This window comes from Trichechus manatus, unplaced genomic scaffold (genome assembly GCF_000243295.1).
Source record: "Trichechus manatus latirostris isolate Lorelei unplaced genomic scaffold, TriManLat1.0 scaffold00182, whole genome shotgun sequence".
NCBI lineage: Eukaryota > Metazoa > Chordata > Mammalia > Sirenia > Trichechidae > Trichechus > Trichechus manatus.
The window spans coordinates 2,151,529-2,172,357 of NW_004444118.1; the positions used below are offsets into that span (position 1 = coordinate 2,151,529).

The 20,829-nt window shown below is 52.5% G+C and overlaps 2 protein-coding genes and 1 non-coding gene across 3 annotated transcripts; all 3 read left to right on the forward strand.

The window, feature by feature from the left end:
• Positions 1 to 89: 89 nt before the first annotated feature.
• Positions 90 to 11,905, forward strand: ATN1 (atrophin 1). The gene is made up of 10 exons (XM_004387235.2): positions 90 to 339; positions 4,634 to 4,826; positions 4,957 to 5,094; positions 5,251 to 5,364; positions 6,079 to 8,069; positions 8,304 to 8,526; positions 8,901 to 9,597; positions 10,508 to 10,651; positions 11,000 to 11,180; positions 11,363 to 11,905. The coding sequence occupies exons 2-10, from the start codon at positions 4,800 to 4,802 to the stop codon at positions 11,394 to 11,396; spliced, it is 3,549 nt and encodes a 1,182-aa protein (XP_004387292.1). The 5' UTR covers positions 90 to 339; positions 4,634 to 4,799; the 3' UTR covers positions 11,397 to 11,905.
• An 863-nt stretch (positions 11,906 to 12,768) lies between these two features.
• On the forward strand, positions 12,769 to 14,611 carry CUNH12orf57 (chromosome unknown C12orf57 homolog). Its single transcript, XM_004387237.2, has 3 exons — positions 12,769 to 13,160; positions 13,457 to 13,633; positions 14,379 to 14,611. Exons 1-3 carry the CDS (start codon positions 13,109 to 13,111, stop codon positions 14,528 to 14,530), a joined length of 381 nt encoding a protein of 126 aa, XP_004387294.1. The 5' UTR covers positions 12,769 to 13,108; the 3' UTR covers positions 14,531 to 14,611.
• LOC111822619 (U7 small nuclear RNA) lies at positions 12,785 to 12,846 on the forward strand. The gene has a single exon (XR_002825759.1). It is a non-coding gene; the product is annotated as a U7 small nuclear RNA (small nuclear RNA).
• Positions 14,612 to 20,829: the final 6,218 nt, after the last annotated feature.

The window sequence follows — 20,829 nt, forward strand, 5'->3', positions numbered from 1 at the left end:
GGTGGATCCCAGCGGCGCTGAGGGCCGACCGGGCCGCGGGGACGAGCGGCGCGGCCGCGGCATTCGGGCGGCGGGGGAGGCGGCGCGACTGGGGAGGGGGCGAGCGAGAGCGGGATCCGGATTTGCTTCGGAGGCCGGCGGGCGATCCGGGCCAGGTGGGGAGGAAAAGGGAGATGGGGGCCGCCCTCTGGGGGGGTCGGGGACGCCGCCGTCGTTGTCGCGGCGGCGACTGAAGTCGGGAAGAGGAGGGGGGGCGGGGAGTGGCCGCCGCCGCCCCCCGGAGGCGCCGGAGCCCCGAATCCAGCCCGGAGCCAGCCAGCCGTCCTGAGCTACCACCAGGTAAGCTGTGCTGCCGCCCCAGCCTCCGGCCCGCCGGGTTCTGGCCCTCGGCTCCCCACCCCCACCCCTCCCAGCTCCCCCTCCCGCCGCCACCGCCTCCATTTGTTATTTTCCCGATTCGGTCCCCCTACTATGGGCACTGCCTAGCCTGCAGCTGGGGCCCAGGGGGTGGGACCAGCCCCAAGGAGGGATGGGGGCCAGGGCACCCAGAGGGTCGGGAAGGCTGGGAGAGGTGGGAGGGGCTCAGGAGGAGGACTGATGGGGCAAGGGGGTAGCCAGGACCCCGGGACCAGAAGAGGAGGAACGCCGAGGTGGGGATGTGGGAGTATTGGCGAAGAAAAAACGGGGGATGTCCGTGAAGGGGATTGGGGCGAAGGCAGAAAGGATTGGAGAGATGGCAGCGTGAGGGCTCCAGGAAAAGCCTCAAAGGCCCGGAGCCTGGGTTTCAGGGCCAGGGGTTGCGGTTGTTAGGAATAGAAGGGAAGTGGGAAGTGGGGAAGGGGTGTGGTAGGTGGAAAGAGAGGGATTGTGGCTGATGAGGAAGGGAAATGGAACCTGAGGAAGCGGAGACTCGGCAACGGGCGAGGAGAGGTCCATTTTTGGGAGGAAGAACCAGGGGTTTTGAGGGGTGGGAGAGGGAAGGTGATACCTTTGTGACTCATTTTTCCTTCCATTACTGCAGGTCACCTCTGACCCTGTTTTTTCAATCCCAGACATAGTTACTTCTGGGAGAGGGGCATTGGGGCCCAGTAGTGTGGGTCTTCCTAAAACTGATGAGGAGGAAGACAGGAGCATTGAAGGGAGAGTTAGGGAGCAAGAGTTTCAGGGAGAGTGGAAAGAGGAGAGAACTGGGTAGCTTTATAGGTACTCCAAACAAGTTGTGACCTAACCCTTAAATCCCCAAAGCACCCACTGCCCCTGTAGCCATGGTCTCTGTATGGGGGGGCGGGTCTTCATTACTGTTTTCAGCTCTGAGGTCTCCCTTTGTGCCAGATGGATCCCTGGGATGGACTCTTGGGGGTGGGGGTTACCATTTTGTTGCCATGGCAATGGTCCACTGGGATGTCCAAGTAGGTGGGGGTTCAGAATCTTGATTGGACCTCAGTGTGTGTCTATGTCCTTGGGATGGAGCAGGGCCCTAAATTCTTAGCTCTTGGCTGGGTTCTGGTACTGCTGGTGGATAGGAGGTTCCCCAGAGGGTACACCCCCTTCCGTCCAGCAGTCTGTTGGAACAGGTAGACATGTTACTTGCAGGTCATAGGTGTGTTTCCAAGTCTCTCCTCGCAGGCATGGTGGGAGGATGAAAATGCTGTTAAGTTGTACCATCCTTCCACAGTTCTTTCTGGCCTCTACCTCCCTTATTATTAAGGACTTTTTTACACAGTAGTTTTGCTTCTCTGCACTGAAGTCCTTCCATTTTCTTAAAGTTGAATTTCTCTTTGAGTCTCCCTTCCCGAGGAGTATCCCTTTTCCTCTTTCCCAGACTGTCCCCACAGGGACCCTTTTCCTTAGCTAACCTTCAACCTTCTACTTCCTTGACCTTGTAGGAATGACTGGGCTTTCCCAGGGGAGAGGGCTGTGGCACAACCTGGTGCAGTGGAAGTACTCTGGAATGGGAACCAGGAGACCTGGGTCTAGTCTTGGTTGTGCCTCTGTGACCTTGGGCAAGTCACTTCTCTTTCTTTGAGCTTCAGCTTCATTGTAAGATGAGATGATAATAGACTAGATGATCTCTGAGGCCCCTCTGACAACCCTGGATTCTAAGGCAGTTTAGGCCAGCGCATGCTGATCTGGGCTGCATTGTTATCTAACAGACCCTTTGAACTGGTTTGCTAGTTAGGCAGGTCTGGAATGAGAAGGGCTGGGTCAATGATCCTGAAATTCACCCTGTAAGTCTCTCCCAGAAAATCTTGTGACTCAGTTGTATTTCTTTGATATCCTTCCTATACAAAAAAACAAAACAAAACAAAAAACCAAACCAGTTGACATCAAGTTGGTTCTTTTTCTGAAGTAGATTGCCAGGCCTTTCTTCCGAGGCACCTCTGGGTAGACTCAAACCTCCAACCTTTTGGTTAGCAGCCGAGCGTTTTAACTGTTTACACCACCCACAGACTCCAACCTTCTCATACTTCTCCCTTAATTTCTTTTCCTGTTCTTACTGAGGGGCTCTTTTCCTATTTCTCAAAACCCTTTTCCAGTTTCCCAATCTGGTCTGTCATTTTCACTTTGCAATAAGGTAACCAAGGTGAATGTGTTTAGTGTGTTGCCAGACACATAGTAGGTGCTTTATAAATATTGGAGCCTTGGTAGCGCAGTGGTTAAGAGCAGCTGAGCTAACCAAAAGGTCAGCAGTTCAAATGCACTAGCCACTCCTTGGAAACCCAACGGGGCAGTTCTACTCTGTCCTATAGCATTGCTGTAAGTCGGAATCGACTTGACGGCAATGGGTTTTGGTTAATAAATAGTTACAGTGACTGGCTGCTAGGGCAAGGAGTGTAGCTCAACTGTTTGGTGCTAGAACATGCCCTAGGTTCAGAAACATACATACAATCCAACCCCAGTCCCTCCTGTCTCCCTTTATCCTTGGGATTACCTACCTACCTTTTTATGACTGCTTTTCTCCTTCATTGCTACTCTTTGCTAATTTTATCAGATTTCAGCTGATTAAAAAAGTTGAGGTGAGGGGGAAGGGCACACTGATTGCTTTGTTCTTCAGGTACATTCTCGTATTTCTCTGACCTTTTGGATCCCGACTGATTTGGTGAACAGGTTCTGTGATGGGAGGAGAGATGGGCGCTCTGCTGTAGAGGCAAAGATCACAGCCGATGACAAACAGTCATCTTGTGCTTTTGTTTAGATTGTTTTTCCCTTTTGTTATATTGGGTTTTGTGGTTTGAATTTTTTGGGTTGACAATATTTTAAAACCAATTTACACAATAGCTCAAAAATGTGGTAGTAGTTGTAGTTGAAGAAAAAAATGTTCTACTAGGTAGAGCATCATTTGAAAGTTCAGAAGACCTGGGACTTTGTACCAGCTATTTTGTGACTCTAAGTAAATTGTCATAAAGATTCCTGGAAAGATTATGCTCACCCCTCCCTACTGACCTCAGAAAGATTCAGTGGAAATGAACGAGAAATAAGTACTCTCTGTATTCCTTGGAAAAAGATGCTGTAGAATGTAGACATGCCATTTACCTAGCCAAGCCTCCTAACTCAGAATGGATGGGTAAGCTTACTTGCTTCCCACCAAGGCCAGCAGCACTTAATTGAGGAAGACTACTGAAGTTAGTGGGCTTAAAGGTCAATAACAAGAAAAGGACACCTGTAGATACAGACCATTTGTGGAGGATATAGAAAGGAAGGAGAAAATAGTAAGAAATTGCCTTTACTTTCAGAAGATCTTATGGTCTGTAACATGGAGAGACACGACACTTAGCAAAAATTACAAACAAGTGCAAACAAAAATAGCTGGCTTGAGATACACACACACACACACACACACACACGAAGTTCTGTAATTTGGGGATACCTAGGTTTGGTCTTGGGATTGTAGGGCTGTGTTCCTTTGTATTGTAGGATGGGACATTCTTCTCCCACCTACTCTGATGTGAAAAAAGAATCTTTTCGGATCTCTGGGACTGATCTAGACCTTCTGAGAATTCTCCCCATCAGCTTTTGAAGAGAATACAGCAAAGTATAGAAGAAGGAGCGTACACTTTGAAGTCAGAGAGATGTGGGCTTGATTCTGGCTCCGTCACTACCTGTGTGAAGTTGGGCAAGGCACAGTTACATTCTTTGATCCTCAGTTTCCTCATCTGTGTAATGGGAATAATAATGAGCCTACCTACCTTTCAACATTGGTTATAAATATTAAATGAAATTGTGTACATAAAAGGCTTAAGTAAAGAAGGTACTCAGTAAATTAATACTGTAGCTTAATTTCTTTATGCTCCTTTGTAAAGCTCTGTGGAGTCTGTGTGCATACAGATATTCCTTAGGGATCATCAAGGGTAAAACAGTGTGATCTTCTGGATTGGGGCTCATAGGTACATCTTGAGTTTTCTGCCTTCCCCAGAGGTGAAAGAGATTCTACTGTGAGCAGCTTCTCTCTCCTTCACTTGTAGATGAGCTGAGGTAGCCCGTGGGGCAAGTGAGCAATGTCATGTGGTGCCTGTACCTCCTTTGGCCCAGAGGCCAAAGGCTAGGCTGCTTACTCAGTCCCCTGGCAAGCACAGTAGTATCACACTCAGACTCTACTGTGCAATTTGGAGACTCTGATGGTCTCTTTCTACAGGCTTCACTGAAGAGAGATCCTGCAAGTTCAGGTACCTACACTGGAAACTTGGAAATCCTGCTTCCTACTTCCCAGGCCATAGCCGTGGGGAACTTGGGGTGAAGCAGGGAAGTTTCTGTATTCAGCTGCCCAGGCAGAGGAGAATGGGGTCTCCACAGCCTGAAGAATGAAGACACGACAGAATAAAGACTCAGTAAGTAATAGCTAAAGTGAGAGACATGAAAGATAAAGGGTGGAACCTGGAGAGGAAGATAGAAATAAGGTACATCATAAAATCGGGTTTGATGTAAAAAAGGTTACTTGCCTCCTTCCCCCTTCCTCAGATGTCAATGAGGAGTGGACGGAAGAAAGAGGCCCCTGGGCCCCGGGAAGAACTGAGATCGAGGGGTCGGGCCTCCCCTGGAGGGGTCAGCACGTCCAGCAGTGATGGCAAAGCTGAGAAGTCTAGGCAGACAGCCAAGGTATTCTGTCCTCAGGTCCTCCCACAGGATTCCTGGGTGCTCGGGCTGAGGGTTATGTGTGTATGTTGTTATGGGGGCACTTCCTGTCTGGCAGAGGTTAACAGTGGAGGCTTAAGAGATTCAAGGTATAAAACAAAAATGTTCTCTTTCTAACAGAAGGCCCGAGTAGAGGAAGCCTCTACCCCAAAGGTCAGCAAGCAGGGCCGGAGTGAGGAGATCTCAGAGAGTGAAAGTGAGGAGACCAGCGCACCCAAAAAGACTAAAACGGAGGTGAGAGACCTTTGCAGCCATCCTGGTCCATCTTCTGAGCATTCTTTTTCTCCCCTAAACTTCCTTTCGCTCACTATTCCTACCTTGATCTCACCTGGGATATGAGAGAACAGCCATGTCCTAGTGCTTATTAAAATAGCCCTGTCAGACATGTGTCAGACAGATCTTTAGGGCTTTGGTCAGACCACTAGATGACCAGGGAGGGCCAAAGGGGACTGGAGGAATTTGAGGGATTCTAGTCCCTTTTTTCCTAGGTCCTGGTTTTCAAAATAGGGCTAGGGAGGAGGTTCAGGGTGAGAAGTCTTAGTAGAAGGAACAAATAAATCATAAGGGAAATGTGTAAGTTGTCTTGTTAAGAACTAAGGGTTTCTGAGATGGTTAGTTAAAGGGATAAATGAGATGAGAGGAGGGCAGATATGAGATTGGGAGAGAAAGGGATTTGGGTTCAGGGGAGAAGGTACTTGAGATGGACACTTGAGGAAGGAATAGGGTTTTATAAGGAGGGAAATAAGGTTGGCTGCTAAAGAGCAGCTGAGAATGTGGGGAGAGTGGGGGAATCCCCAGATGGCAAGGAAGTAGGCTTGAGCAAGAGTACTCATCACATCACAGTACAGTGATATGTTTTGAGGGGGGAATGCTTTTGTGCAAGGGAGGCCCCAAATCTGGGGAAGCAAGAAAGGAAAAGATGAAAAAACGGCCCTCCCTCTTCTACAGCAGGAGCTCCCTCGGCCACAGTCTCCCTCAGATCTGGACAGCTTAGATGGGCGGAGCCTCAATGATGATGGCAGCAGTGACCCTAGGGATATTGACCAGGACAACCGCAGCACATCCCCCAGCATATACAGCCCTGGAAGTGTGGAGAATGACTCCGACTCATCTTCTGGCCTGTCCCAGGGCCCAGCCCGCCCCTATCACCCACCTCCACTTTTTCCTCCCTCCCCTCCCCCAGTAGATAGCTCCCCCCGACAGCCAGAGCCTGGGTTTGAGCCCCATCCTTCTGTGACCTCCACTGGATATCATGCTCCTATGGAGCCCCCTACATCTCGAATGTTCCAGGCTCCTCCTGGAGTCCCTCCCCCTCACCCACAGCTCTACCCTGCAGGGGCTGGTGGAGGAGTTTTGTCTGGACCTCCAATAGGTCCCAAGGCGGGAGGGGCTGCCTCTTCAGTAGGGGCCCCCAGTGGGGGTAAGCAGCACCCCCCACCCACCACTCCCATTTCAATATCAAGCTCTGGGGCTGGTGCTGCTCCTCCAACAAAGCCACCTACCACTCCAGTGGGTGGTGGGAACCTACCCTCTGCTCCACCACCAGCCACCTTTCCCCATGTGACACCAAACCTGCCTCCCCCACCTGCCCTGAGACCCCTCAACAATGCATCAGCCTCTCCTCCTGGTCTAGGGGCTCAGCCACTACCTGGGCATCTGCCCTCTCCCCACACCATGGGGCAGGGTATGGGTGGACCTCCCACTGGCCCAGAGAAGGGCCCAACGCTGCCTCCTTCGCCTCACCCTCTGCCCCCTGCTTCCTCCTCCTCTGCCCCAGCTCCCCCAATGAGGTATCCTTATTCATCCTCTAATAGCTCTGCAGCAGCCTCCTCTTCCAATTCTTCCTCTTCCTCTGCCTCCCAGTACCCAGCTTCCCAGGCATTACCCAGTTATCCTCACTCCTTCCCTCCCCCAACAAGTCTCTCTGTCTCCAATCAGCCACCCAAATATACTCAGCCTTCTCTCCCATCCCAGGCGGTGTGGAGCCAAGGTCCCCCACCACCTCCTCCCTATGGCCGCCTCTTAGCCAACAGCAATGCCCATCCAGGCCCCTTCCCTCCTTCCACTGGGGGCCAATCCACTGCCCACCCACCAGCCACAACACACCACCATCACCACCAGCAACAGCAGCAGCAGCAGCAGCAGCAGCAGCAACAACACCATGGAAGCTCTGGGCCCCCTCCACCTGGAGCATATCCTCATACCTTAGAGGGCAGTAGTTCTCACCATGCACACCCTTATGCCATGTCTCCCTCCCTGGGGTCTCTCAGGCCCTACCCAACAGGGCCAGCACACTTGCCTCCACCTCACAGCCAGGTGTCCTACAGCCAAGCAGGCCCCAATGGCCCCCCAGCTTCCTCCTCGTCTAACTCCTCTTCCTCTCAAGGGTCCTACCCATGTTCACACCCCTCTCCTTCCCAGGGCTCCCAAGGGGCCCCCTACCCCTTCCCACCCGTGCCTCCGGTCACCACATCCTCAGCTACCCTTTCCACGGTCATTGCTACAGTGGCCTCCTCGCCAGCAAGCTACAAAACGGCCTCCCCACCCGGGCCCCCACCGTATGGAAAGAGAGCCCCATCTCCTGGGGCCTACAAGACAGCCACTCCACCTGGATATAAGCCGGGGTCACCGCCCTCGTTCCGAACGGGGACCCCACCAGGCTACCGAGGCGCCTCGCCGCCCGTTGGCCCAGGAACCTTCAAGCCAGGCTCGCCCACCGTGGGGCCTGGGCCGATACCGCCAGCAGGGCCCTCAGGCCTGTCCTCCCTGCCACCACCGCCTTCGGCCCCTGCCTCAGGGCCGCCCCTTAGCGCCACACAGATCAAACAGGAGCCGGCTGAGGAGTACGAACCCCCTGAGAGCCCAGTGCCTCCGGCCCGCAGTCCCTCGCCCCCTCCTAAGGTGGTAGACGTGCCCAGCCATGCCAGTCAGTCTGCCAGGTGAGCGGCCTGGGCCGGGTGTGGGCGGGCAGCACGGAACCGGGCAGACAAAGCGGGGACTAGCCACAGGAGGGGCTTTGCATTCATATACTGCTTTTTAAAGTGCTCCGGGTTAGGCCCTGACGTAAACAGCAGCTCAGGGCCTGCGGGGACTGCTTTTGGGGCTGGGAGATGCATAAGGCTCGCTAGGGCAGCTCGCAAGGACTGAACGTGCGCCACTTCCGCGTCCGGCAGATTCAACAAACACCTGGACCGCGGCTTCAACTCGTGCGCGCGCAGCGACCTGTACTTTGTGCCGCTGGAGGGCTCCAAGCTGGCCAAGAAGCGGGCCGACCTGGTGGAGAAGGTGCGACGCGAGGCCGAGCAGCGCGCGCGCGAAGAAAAGGAGCGCGAGCGCGAGCGGGAACGCGAGAAGGAGCGCGAACGCGAGAAGGAGCGCGAGCTCGAGCGCAGCGTGGTGAGTGCATCACAAGATGCGCCACCCACCTTCTTTCCCTCCTTTGCGCTGTTCAGGGAGGCTGGCTCAAAGGGTGGGAGGTGATGTCGCCACCTATCGGAGAGGAGGAATCACTACAACTCAACAGAGACCAAAAGGATTCCAACTTAAGGAATCTTTGCATTTCTGGTTTGGGGGAAGGCAAGGTCAGGTGGGACTACCTGTGGGTCGCAGGAAGGGCAGCTATCCAAGGGGGTGGAGAAGTTCCTGGTAGTTACAGTTCTGGTGGTGTGAGGCATTTTGGTATTCAGCTGCTGAGACAAACGGGCAGCTAGAGACCTGCTATCTCTTTCCACAATTGTCTTTTTGATTCCATTTCTCTGTGTGTCCCACAGAAGTTGGTTCAGGAGGGCCGTGCTCCAGTGGAGTGCCCATCTCTGGGCCCAGTGCCCCATCGCCCTCCATTTGAGCCAGGCAGTGCTGTGGCTACAGTGCCCCCTTACCTGGGTCCTGACACTCCAGCCCTGCGCACCCTCAGCGAATATGCCCGGCCCCATGTCATGTCTCCTGGCAACCGCAACCACCCATTCTACGTGCCCCTGGGGGCAGTGGACCCAGGACTCCTGGGTTACAATGTCCCAGCCCTGTACAGCAGTGACCCTGCTGCCCGGGAGAGGGAGCGGGAAGCCCGTGAGCGAGACCTTCGTGACCGCCTCAAGCCTGGCTTTGAGGTGAAGCCCAGTGAGCTGGAACCCCTACACGGGGTCCCTGGGCCAGGCCTTGACCCCTTCCCCCGACATGGGGGCCTGGCTCTGCAGCCTGGCCCACCTGGCTTGCACCCTTTCCCCTTTCATCCAAGCCTGGGGCCCCTAGAACGAGAACGTCTAGCACTGGCAGCTGGGCCCGCCCTGCGGCCCGATATGTCATATGCTGAGCGGCTGGCAGCTGAGAGGCAGCATGCAGAAAGGGTGGCAGCCCTGGGCAATGACCCGCTGGCCCGGCTGCAGATGCTCAACGTGACCCCGCATCACCACCAGCACTCCCACATCCACTCGCACCTACATCTGCACCAGCAGGATGCCATCCATGCAGGTGAGACCCCCTATCTTCCTTGCCTTGGCCCTTTGGGGCCTCCTTACCCCTGGCAAGTGGCCAGGCTCTTCTGTTCCTCAGGCTGAGACCCTAGCCTGACATGAGCCTTTTTCCTGTGATTGCTGCCTCCTGTCATCTCCCTAGCCTGTCTCCTCATGCTCTGTCCTAGCTGCAGAGCCTCTATGCCCCACACCCCAGGCCTCTCCTTAGTCTAGCATCCCATCCATGATAGAGGCCCAAGCTGGAGCTCCATGAAGGAAAACCACCTTTCTACCCTTATAGTTCCTTTCCCCAAGCCCTTCACTTACCTATTTTCTTGTTCCTTGGGTTTCAAATTTATTGTGTCTGCCATTGTTTCTTGCCATCCTCTCCTCCCCTCCGAGATGGAGGTCTTTCATGTTCCTCCTCACCTGTAGATCTGTTACCTTCCAGAAAGAGCCCTGCAGCTTTGGTTCTGGATGTTATAGGTGATAATGAGCTTTACTTACTGTTCTTCCACCATATTTCATATTGTCCAGAACTTTGCTCGGCCTAAGCTTACAGTTGTGTTCATCCTAGGCTCCCCTGTGCCTTTTCCCTCTTAACATCCCTTGTCTTCCTGCCTCATTTCCTAAACTTCTATCTATCCTTCTTCATTTCCTCTAAGCAGGCTGATTCTTTCCTTCCTTTTGCTCAGACTCCTCTGGCAACTCTAATTTCCTGTTTTCTCTCATTCATATATCCCTACTCTAGTGGTGTCTAGTCCTGTCCACCCCCTAGGCCCCCCTAGTTGTTTCATTCTGCCTCCTATTCCATTCTGGATCTCCCTGTGTTTCACTGTCCATTTCTCTTCCCAGGCTTCCCTTCACCTAAATGGATAGTTTCCCCAAACCTACCTTCTGATAACACCTTCCTCTTCTTTGCCCTCCAGCCTCCGCCTCAGTGCATCCTCTCATTGACCCCCTGGCTTCAGGGTCTCACCTTACCCGGATCCCCTACCCAGCTGGAACCCTCCCCAACCCCCTTCTTCCTCATCCTCTGCACGAGAACGAAGTTCTTCGTCACCAGCTCTTTGGTAAGGATGGAGGTTGTGGGTGGAGAAGTTCTAGTGAGGGAAGGGCAGAAAGAAGGAATTTGAGTGGTAGGATCGACCTAGTTGGGCTTGGGGAGGGATGAGGAAGTACCTAGAGGAGCTGGGAATGGGAGTAGGAGAGCCGAGGCCCTGCCCAAGAGAGGCATGTTTTAGTGCTGGACTACCAAGGTTTGCATCTGAGCTCCGCCATTGACAACCTGCAAGACTGGATGTGTTACCTAAATTCTTAGTCTTGGTTTCCTCTGTATGTAATGTGACTGGCTGTCCCCTGGTCCATAGTAGGTGCTCAGTACCCATCAGTCATGTGCCCCCTGTCTTTCTTGCCCACAGCTGCCCCCTACCGGGACCTGCCAGCCTCCCTCTCTGGCCCCATGTCAGCAGCTCACCAGCTGCAGGCCATGCATGCGCAGTCTGCTGAGCTGCAGCGCCTGGCACTGGAGCAGCAGCAGTGGCTGCACGCCCATCACCCCCTGCACAGCGTGCCGCTACCCGCCCAGGAGGACTACTACAGGTATGGGGCACCCTGGGCCTGGAGTGGGGAAGTGAGTTTTGCCAGCCTGGGATGGGGCTTGGGCATGGGACAGCAGGGCTCTAGGCTCCTGGAAAAGGAACGCCCCACCCGCATCTGTGAAAGGGGCCAGGTCAGAAGTGACCTCAGGCTCTTCTCTGCTCTGACTCCCCCTCTCCCCCTAGTCACCTGAAGAAGGAAAGTGACAAGCCGCTGTAGAACCTGTGACCAAGAGAGCACCCATGGCCCCTGTGTCTGGACCTTGGAGGCCCCCCTCCCAGCCTGCCACAAAGAACCCAGGAGAGAATACTGCTCAGTTGCAGGGCCTTGGCAGCTGGGCAGTGGGGAAGAGAAAGGGACAGACAGAAGGCCAAGGCTGGTGTGGGAAGGTGGGGAGGTGGCGAGGGTGGGGCAGAAGCACACAGTATCTTGGACCAGGTCCCTCTTCCTTGTACCCCAGCTTTCCTCCTCCCCTAAGCCCAGCCCTTGATGGCCATCGCCCCTTCCCTACCCCGTTGATGTGATTATTTCATCTGTTAGATGTGGCTGTTTTGCGTAGCATCGTGTGCGCCCCTGCCACCCCCCCAATCCCTGTGTGCGCGCCCCCTGCGATGTATGCCCCTCCCCCTCTTCCACATTAATAATTTATATATATAAATATCTATATGATGCTCTTTAAAAAACATCCCAACCAAAACCAAACAAACGTCCTCACGACTCTCCAGGAAGATGGCTGCGACTCTTTCTTTGCGGGCTAGGGGGGTGGGGGTGGGTCTCTGCGCAGTGGTGGCCAGAAAAAAAGCTGTGGAACCAGAGATTGGTGGGAAAATGGGAGGGACAGGACCTGAGGAACGAATCGGGTGTAGAAAGCCTGCGAACTGCAGAGGGGATCTTGGAAGAGGGATGGAACTACTGGGGGAGCTGCCACCGCCACGCCCTCCAGGGCTGCGGAAGTCAAGCTGTTAGAGGCCTGCTACAGGCTCGCTTGTGACATGATCATGTCGGAGGAACTACCCTGAGTCCTTGGGGGTAAACCTGCCACTGTCCCACAACTAGGGGCCACCAGAGTCTTCTGGGACAAGGGTTTCAGAGCTGGATCCTTTCCGTGGAATAGTTCGAGATACAGTTATGAAGTGGGAGTGGGTGTTCTCTCAAATAGGTCAATGTGACTAGAACCTTAATTACTCTTCAGCTTGAAGAGGGAGTGGGTTACAATTTCAAACGCCTGGAAGTGAAATAAGGGCGTTATGCTGCAGCGCCACCCCTAAGCAAGGCCATTTTAGGAAAGCGCAAGAGCCACGCTTACTCACAGTTCTTACTGCTGCGAATCACAGTCTTCCGTCTTAAAAACTAAAGGGGTGTGGCTGGCTGCTATTCCAGCCAATCAACATCGCGCTCATTTGCATAGGCTCATAATAAAGGTTCACAAACTCTCGAAATGAACGATTTAAGTTTTCTTTAGAATATTGTTTTTGCTGTTGAAAGTTAGTGTACTCCGCTGCTTAGACATTAGTAGGGTTTGAAAAAAAAAAAACTCCGCTGTCAGTTCACCCTCAGCTGTAGTGGAGTCCACGAATATCCCACGTTCTCTCCCAGCGTTTCTGTTACAGTGTTACAGCTCTTTTAGAATTTGTCTAGTAGGTTTTCCGGTTTTTTCCGGAAAACCCTTTTACATGTTGTGTTTTAACAGTAGATATCATTTGTTTTAGTTTTCGTTTTTTGTGTTTTTCAGGGCGGTTTTGCGTAGTAAGTTTGTTACGGTTCTTTGACTTTTTGGATAGTTCCAAACTGAACCACTAGGGTTACGCCATTGTAGCTTCCGGCTCCGGCTGATGCTGCTTCCCATCCACTCCCATCGGTCTTAGGAGGTAGTCCTTTTCCTGCAAAGCTTTCCCGCGGTGTGGCTGCACGTGCGGTTTTTATGGTTCTATATGGCGTCCGCCTCGGCCCCACCCGCGGCCCTGAGCGCCGAACAGGCCAAGGGTGAGAAGCATTCCTAATCACCAGGGTGGGCTGTCTGTCGGGGGAGGGTACGGCCGAAGATGGGGAGGGAGATGTCTGTAGTCGACGGGGGCGGGGGCGCCGCGTACCTTTACTCTCTCTCTGCTAAGTACGGTCCTTGCGCCTTAGAGCGAAGGATTCTAGGACCGAATTTATCGGTTTACCAACGGCTCAGTCGCCTAATTCTCTGTCCCCTTCCTTGTGCTTTCGACCGGGCTCGCCGGTGATGCTCCGTCACGTACCACGGGACACGTTCCTGGGGTTCCTCTGGGGCGCAGTGGTCCTGGCTGAGGTCATCCAGGCGTTCGCGGCCCCGGAGAACGCCGTGCGCATGGACGAAGCTCGGGACAACGCGTGTAACGACATGGGCAAGATGCTGCAATTTGTTCTGCCCGTGGCCACGCAGATCCAGCAGGAGGTCATCAAAGCCTATGGTTTCAGCTGCGACGGGGAAGGTGGGTTGGGGAGAAGGAGCTGTATCGATTGGGCCCCTGAACTGTCATTCCCCTTGTCGCCACTCGGCGGCAGCCATAATCTGACTAACAGTATTGGCACTCAGGACACAGGGTCTACCCTGAACTTGTGCCAAGCGAAATCCTACAGGTGCATTTCGTAGTTACCATTAATCACTCTAATATCCTCATTGATCACTCTAATTCGTATTTTAACATGAGAGACAGACTCCGGTTGTAAAGTGGGCAGGGTCACAGCAGAGCTGGACTTGAACCCAGTTCTGCTAGCGTTTTAGTGAGAAGACTGTATCATGAGAGCTTGCTCTACAGCCCCTCCAAGGTGTTGAAACAGTAGTAATCTGTTTAGAGGTTGATGGTGAAATTTCCTTGGTGAGATCACGCTGCTCCACAGCCCTCCTGTGTCGTGTTATAGACCTTGGACCTCGTGGGTATTTACACTTTGGATTCTTGTGACTAAACTGCTAAAATGGCTCACCTGAAAGTGAGACACACACAGCTTTGGGATGTTTTTCATTCACTGTACTCTCCTCCAGCTGTGCACAGTGTAAACCAGGAAATCGTTGATCCAAACCACACTGGAGAGAGGCCAGCCTGTGTCCTGTTTTGCAGACAGCTACCTGGCCAGTTGGGGAGCAGCCAGTGACTCATATCCCATCTGCCTACCCTTCCCGCCATCTTGGGCATGCCAGTCCCCAGCGTGTGGTTTGACTCTCCACTCCCCCTTCAGGTGTCCTTAAGTTCGCCCGCTTGGTGAAGTCCTACGAAGCGCAGGATCCCGAGATTGCCAGCCTGTCAGGCAAGCTGAAGGCTCTGTTCCTGCCACCGATGACGCTGCCGCCTCACGGGCCTGCACCAGGTGGCAGCGTCGCTGCCTCCTGAGGGGCTTGGCCCTCCCCTGTGTGGCTTCGGAGAGTGGAAGACCTTAGCTTCCCAGAGGGTAATAAATGTGCCTGTGACTTGGCCTTGGTGTCAGTCTTTTGTGACCCTGACAGCCCCCACCTTCTGTCTCCAGATTACCTCACCATTCCAGGCTGCCCCACCTCTCCCTTTCCAGATCCTTTCTATGCTCCTTGCCAGGCCCAGCCCTGCACCAGGCTTCTCACTTCACCCCACCCAAGGAAGGGTGAGAGGGTGGGCTGGTCCTTCAACACATTGGGTGGGTGGGGGAGTGGGTAGACCTACATGGTGGCTCCTCCTTCGCTAAGGCATTGGGCTTCCAGGGCTTTTACTTAGGCCCGTTGGTACCCCGATCGGTTGGTGTTCCCTTGGCCGGGACTACATCCTGTCTTTGCCCCTACCGGCCCTCCCACTGCTCCTCCAGGTGGAGCTCCTGGTGGCTCCTCCCCTCCCAAGGGAAGGAGGCCCTGGACAAGCTGGCGGGCCAGCTGGACGAATGAGCAAGAGTTGTAGTGGGAAGCGAGCTGCTGTGGGCGGTCTGAGGCTAGCCCCGCCCCACCTGTCCCTGCTCCAGGATCATTAGTCCAGGGGCTTGTCCCTGCAGTGCCATTGGCCTGGAGGCCTGGATTGAGGAGGAAGTAGCTGAGTTCTGAGTGTTCTTCCTCACCTGACCTGGGTCACTGTGCTCTGCCGTGCCCCTGGCTCGGCCCCACCCCCGGCGGCTCTCTGCCTGTTACTCCCCCATACTTTCCTGGGAGATGCTGTCCCGTGGGTAAGTCACCTGCCCCACCTGGGTCCCACAGGCTCCTGTTAGTTTGGGAGGGAGGGGTTCATTCTCATTCCTGGCAGGTATGTGACCATGAGCGTGACTTCCCTGCGCCCTACCCTGGCTCGGCTTCCTGTCCCTACATACCTCTTGTCTCCCTAAGATGCACAGACCCCCATGCTCATTCATGCTCCTCTACCCCCGCCCCCCTTTTATTATAGTTTATCCCTGACAGATGTATGTTTATTCTCACTCAGATTTCCACTTCTAGCCTCTTGTCCCCTGATTCTGCCTCCTGCTTAGGATCTGTCCCCCTGGGTAATCCACATCACCTCAAATATGACATGTCTGAAAGGCAAACCTGTGAAATCTCTCCCCTGTCCACTCAGCTCCCCCTGTACTTCCTAGCCTCTGGCTTTGGTTCCCTTAACTCCCCCTCATCATTCATTCAACTAATAAATATTGAGCATCTATTATGAGTTTGGGCTGCTAACCAAAGGTTTGCAGTTCAAATCCACCAGCCTCTCCTTGGAAACCCTATAGGGTCTCTATGAGTCGGATTATGTGCTAGGTACTGTTTAAGGTGCTGGGAATACTGCAGTAAACAAGGCAAATACAGTCCTTGCTCTCATAAAGCTCACATTTTCATGTGAAGTGGCAGACCAACCAACTCAATAAGCAGGATCATTTCAGATCTTTATAAGTGTTATGTAGAAAATGAAACAGCTTCATGTTAGAGTAAGTTCCAGGGGTGTCAGGGCCATTACTAGCTGGAGAAATCAGAGAGGGCTTTCCTAAGGAGGTGGCATTTGAGCTGAGGCCTGGATGGTGAGGAAGAGCCAGCCATGTGATCAAGAGTCAAACACCCCTGGCAGAGGTCATGGCAGGCACAAAGGGCCTGAAGTGGAAACAAACAAGTGAAAAAAGGACAGTGTGCCGAAGCAGAGTCAGCCAGTGGAGAGGGAGGCAGGGCCAGGGCAGGTTAGGCCTTGTTGGAGTATGGATATTATAAGCGAAAACCTGCTTAGAGAGTGTTGGTGAGTTTGTGGGTTGGTTGGCCCACTAGTCCTGCTGATTCTTGCTTCTGAAACTCTCACATCTGCCCCCTCCTCTCTCTCTGCACTGTCTCCCCCAGTGTACGCCCTTGTCACAGTCAGCTCCACTGACTGGGTTCTTGTTGAGTCTTTTCGTCCTTGATCCCTTCCATACCCCTGCCACGTCATTTCCCTACAAAGTGGCTTGGCGAGGCCTCCCGCTGTGCAGAATCGTTCCTTGGTTCCTCAGCTTGGCCTTGTAAGGCCCTCTGCAGCTGGGTCCAGCCTCTCAGAACAGCTTTGCTCTGACTGCAATGCTCCACTCCCACCCTAGCCCTACTTCTCAAGTGGGTCCTGTCCACGCCACCTCTGTGCCTTTGCAGATGTTGCCCCTGGTGCAGTGCCTGCTCCCTCCCTCCTCCATCATGGCTGTTCCAGTGCTCACCCTATCTGCCTGCTGAAGCCTTCTCCAGCAGTGTGGTTGGGGTGTTGGAAAGGGCAAGGCTCTGGTTTGTCTGCCTTTCCACTCACTAGCTTGTGACCTTGGGTAAGTTCCTTAACCTTCCTGACTCTCAGTTTTTGTTTCTGAAAATGGACTAATAATACTGATTTAAGTAGGGCTGAGAGGGCAGTGGTAGTTCAGTGGGAGAATTCTTGCCTTTCACCTGGGAGACCCAGATTCAATTCCTGGCACATGCACCTCACGTACAGCCACCACCTGTCTGTCAGTGGAGGCTTGCGTGTTGCTGTGATGCTCAACAGGTTTCGGCAGAGCTTCCAGACTCAGATGGACTAGGAAGAAAGGCCTGGTGATCTACTTCTGAAAATCAGACAATGAAAACCCTGTGGATCACAATGGTCCCATCTGGTTGTGCATGGGGTTGCCATGAGTCAGGGGCCAACTTGACGGCAGCTAGCAACAACAACAACTAAATAGGGTTGGCGTGAGGATTAATAATATAATGTAAAATCTGTTGGCACTGAAACGCTACTACATATCAGCTTTTTACATCAGTATTTGGGAAATAGTGTTAAGCCCGCTTATCAGGTGGGGATACTGAGGCTCAGAGAAGTTAAGTAACTTTCTAGGGGTTATTTCAGCTTGTTTGCTCTTCCAGACTGCCTATCTTCCTGATTTCTGTCATTATCTCCCTACTTCCCAAAGGGATCATTTTCTCTTCTGAATTACCAGGCACTTACTTTTTTAACTCTCAGTCTCCCTGAGCCTGTACCCTTCTTTTAAAAAGTCAGGAAAATAATTCCTACATCACAGAGCTGTCTGAGGCCCAGATGAGATCGTGTACGTGCTCTGCAATTCTAGAGCACTATCCTGAGGTTGTTACGATTATTTTCCTGCCAAGGAGCAGCAGAGACCATACATCTTGTTTGAGTGTCTGTCTTCTGGCTTGACACCCTTCAGAGAAATTTCTGCCTCTTGGATGGGTCAGAAGTTTCTGGCTGACTCAACCTTGGTGGGTTTCCTTCCCACAAAGAGGGTTTAAGCCCCGGAAGGAGAGTGGCTTGGGGCCAGGGTGCAGCGGGTGTTTGATTCGGAACATGGACCTTCAACTTTGTGTATCGTGAGGACTGTGTGTCCGTGTGTGGGCATTTGCACCAGACCAGGTGTGTGTGTGGATGGACATGGACGAGAAGGTGCACACAGTGGGACTGTCTGTGCATAAGTGATATGCTTATGTGCATGTGTGTCCTCATCTGTATAGGACAAGCAGGATGTGTGTGTGTGCGTGTGGAGGACCAGGAGGCTGTGCTTGTGACCCCGTATGTGCGTGCTTATGATAAGTTTGTTTATTGGATGCCTGCTCTGTGCCAGCATTGTGCTAGGCTTTCGTCATTCCCAGGTGAGCAGGGACAAGTCGGCCCCAGCACAGTGGGGACTGCACATGCTCTTCCTGCCTGTGGTGCGGGAGGGAGTTCATGGGATTTCAGTCTTTCAGCGTAGCTGTCCGAGACCGAAGGGGTGGTTAATATTAACTACACCATAGACAGACCAAGAAGTTCCCTGGGCGCCAGAAAGAGAGGAAGACACACACACAAAGGGGCGGCGGGGGGTGGGGGGAGGGAAAACTTTTTTGGGGAGGGGGAATTGATGTTTGATGCTTCAAAAACTGATCAAAGTAGTTGTCACTGGAAAAGTAGACTGTTGTTGGGCTTTAAACTTCGTTATTTATTTTTTTCTTAGTTTGTATTGAGGCATAACATATATAATGTGCATAAATATTAAGTATACAGTTTGATGAACTTAACATACTTAACGCCATCCAGTTCAAAATGCATCCCCAGTGCCCAAGAAGCTTCCCAGAAATTACTGTTTCCTAGTCAATTTATTTATTTTTATAAAGGTCATACATGTCCATGGCATAACACTGAAAAAGATATAAGGGCGAAGTAAGTGTCTCTCAGACACAGTGGTGGTTCAGTGGCAGAATTCCCCATGCTGGAAACCTGGGTTTGACACCTAGCCAACGCATTTCACGTGCAGCCACCACCCGCATGTCAGTGGAGACTTGCGTGTTACTATAACGCTGAACAGGTTTCAGCGGAACTTCCAGACTAAGATGGACTAGGAAAAAGTCCTGGTGATCTACCTCTGAAATCAGTCAATGAGAACCCTATGGATCACAATGGTCCAATCCCATTGTGCATGGGGTCGCCATGAGCTGGGGCGATGACAGCTAGCACAGCAGTGTGTGCCTCTCAGCCCTGTTCTCCAGCCACCCAGTTGCCCTTCCTAGAGGAAGCCACCAACATATGCATCCTTTGTTAGGCTTCTTTCCTCTTGTTTTGGTTTGGTGGTATTTGTGTTTTGAATTACATACAGAGGGCATCATAAGCTTTTATGAGAAAGGTCAACCAGCTCTGAGGCTATCAGCCACGCCAGGGACCTCAGCCCCTCAACCCCAGCCCCCAGGAGACAGGCCACCTGGTCAGAACCCTGGGAGCCCTGAGCTCTGGCTGATTCAGACCAGACCTGGTTGGAGAAAACCTGTGGCTCTGGCATAGGGTGGAGGGGAAGCGGGGCTGCCTGGCTCTGTCCACGACCTGCTCCCTTAGATCTGTGTTCCTTCCTGTTCTGTTTCTTGGATCAGTCTACACGGATGGGGCAGGGCAAGAAAAGAAAAAGCTTGAGTTTGACAGGGCTGCTCAGGGGTCATTTGGTCTATCCTCCTGCCATAGTAGAGGAGGGCAGCGCTCCTGCTTATAAGCATCTACAAGCCCTTGGCTATTAGGGAGCCTGCCCCCTCCCACTGCAGCCCCAACCAACAAGGAGTCTGTCAAGCTTTGTTCTTGGAATCCCTGAGGGCTGGGATATAGTAGTTAAAATCACCGACTTTGGAACCAGACTGTCTGGGTTTGAATCCCAGTACTGCCACTTACTAACTTGATGGCCTTGGGCAAGTTACTAAACTCCCTGAGCCTCAGGTTCGTTGCCTGTAAAAGGGGGATAAAGATAGTACCTGTTTCATGGGACAGTTGTGAGGAATAAATCAGATAAGGCGTGTAAACGATGTTATAGCTTAGTGCCTAGCATACAGGCAGTCCCTGTGTTGTACAACCCATAGTTATGAACCAACCACCCCCATAAACCCTGTTGTATTAAAAATTCAAGGTACGTATAATGCTTCATAACAACAAATGGGCGCTACTTTGCGATGCACATTAAAACATTATTATTACTGTATTATTATGTGAAAGATGTTTTGGTGTATCTGGAAGTGTTTCTTTAATGTTTTTTTATGTATAGAAAGGTACACTATATACTAAGACAAACATTTGACTAACTGACATTAGATAAGAACCATACCTGATTGTTCCAAGTTACCTACAAATTTGACTTAAAGACAGATTTAGAAATGGAACCCATTTGTAATCCGGGGACTGCCTGTATACTAAAAACAAACAAACAAACCCATTGCTGTCTAGTCAATTCCGACTCATAGCGACCCTGTAGGGCAGAGTAGAATTGCCCCACATGGTTTGGTTTTCAAGGCTGTAAATCTTTATGGAAGCAGACTGCCACAGCTTTCACCCACGGTTCTGTAGAGCAGCTGGTGGATTCAAACCGCCGACCTTTCAGTTAGCAGCTGAGCGCTTAACCACTGCTCCGCCAGGGCTCCTTAGCATATAGTAAGACTCCATTAAATGATAGTTGTCATCATCATTCTTATTAGCTTGGACTAGGGAGAGCTGTGTAGAAGCAGCTGGTAGAGGAGGAAGAGGTGGCATGTGACTGCGAGTTCACGTGTATGAAGCATGATCTTTGCCTGAGGGTGCAAGGCACACGTGTTCTCATTTCGTGTGTTGTCACATATGTGAGTGCCATGTTCCTGAAGCCTTTGATGGCAGATGTATGGCAAGTGGGGCCCCATCCCCACCCCCACTGCCACCCGGCTCTGCTTCTCTGCACTCTGCTCTAAAATGAGAAGTACAAGCGAGTTCCCCCAAGGGGTCGGCCGCGCCCC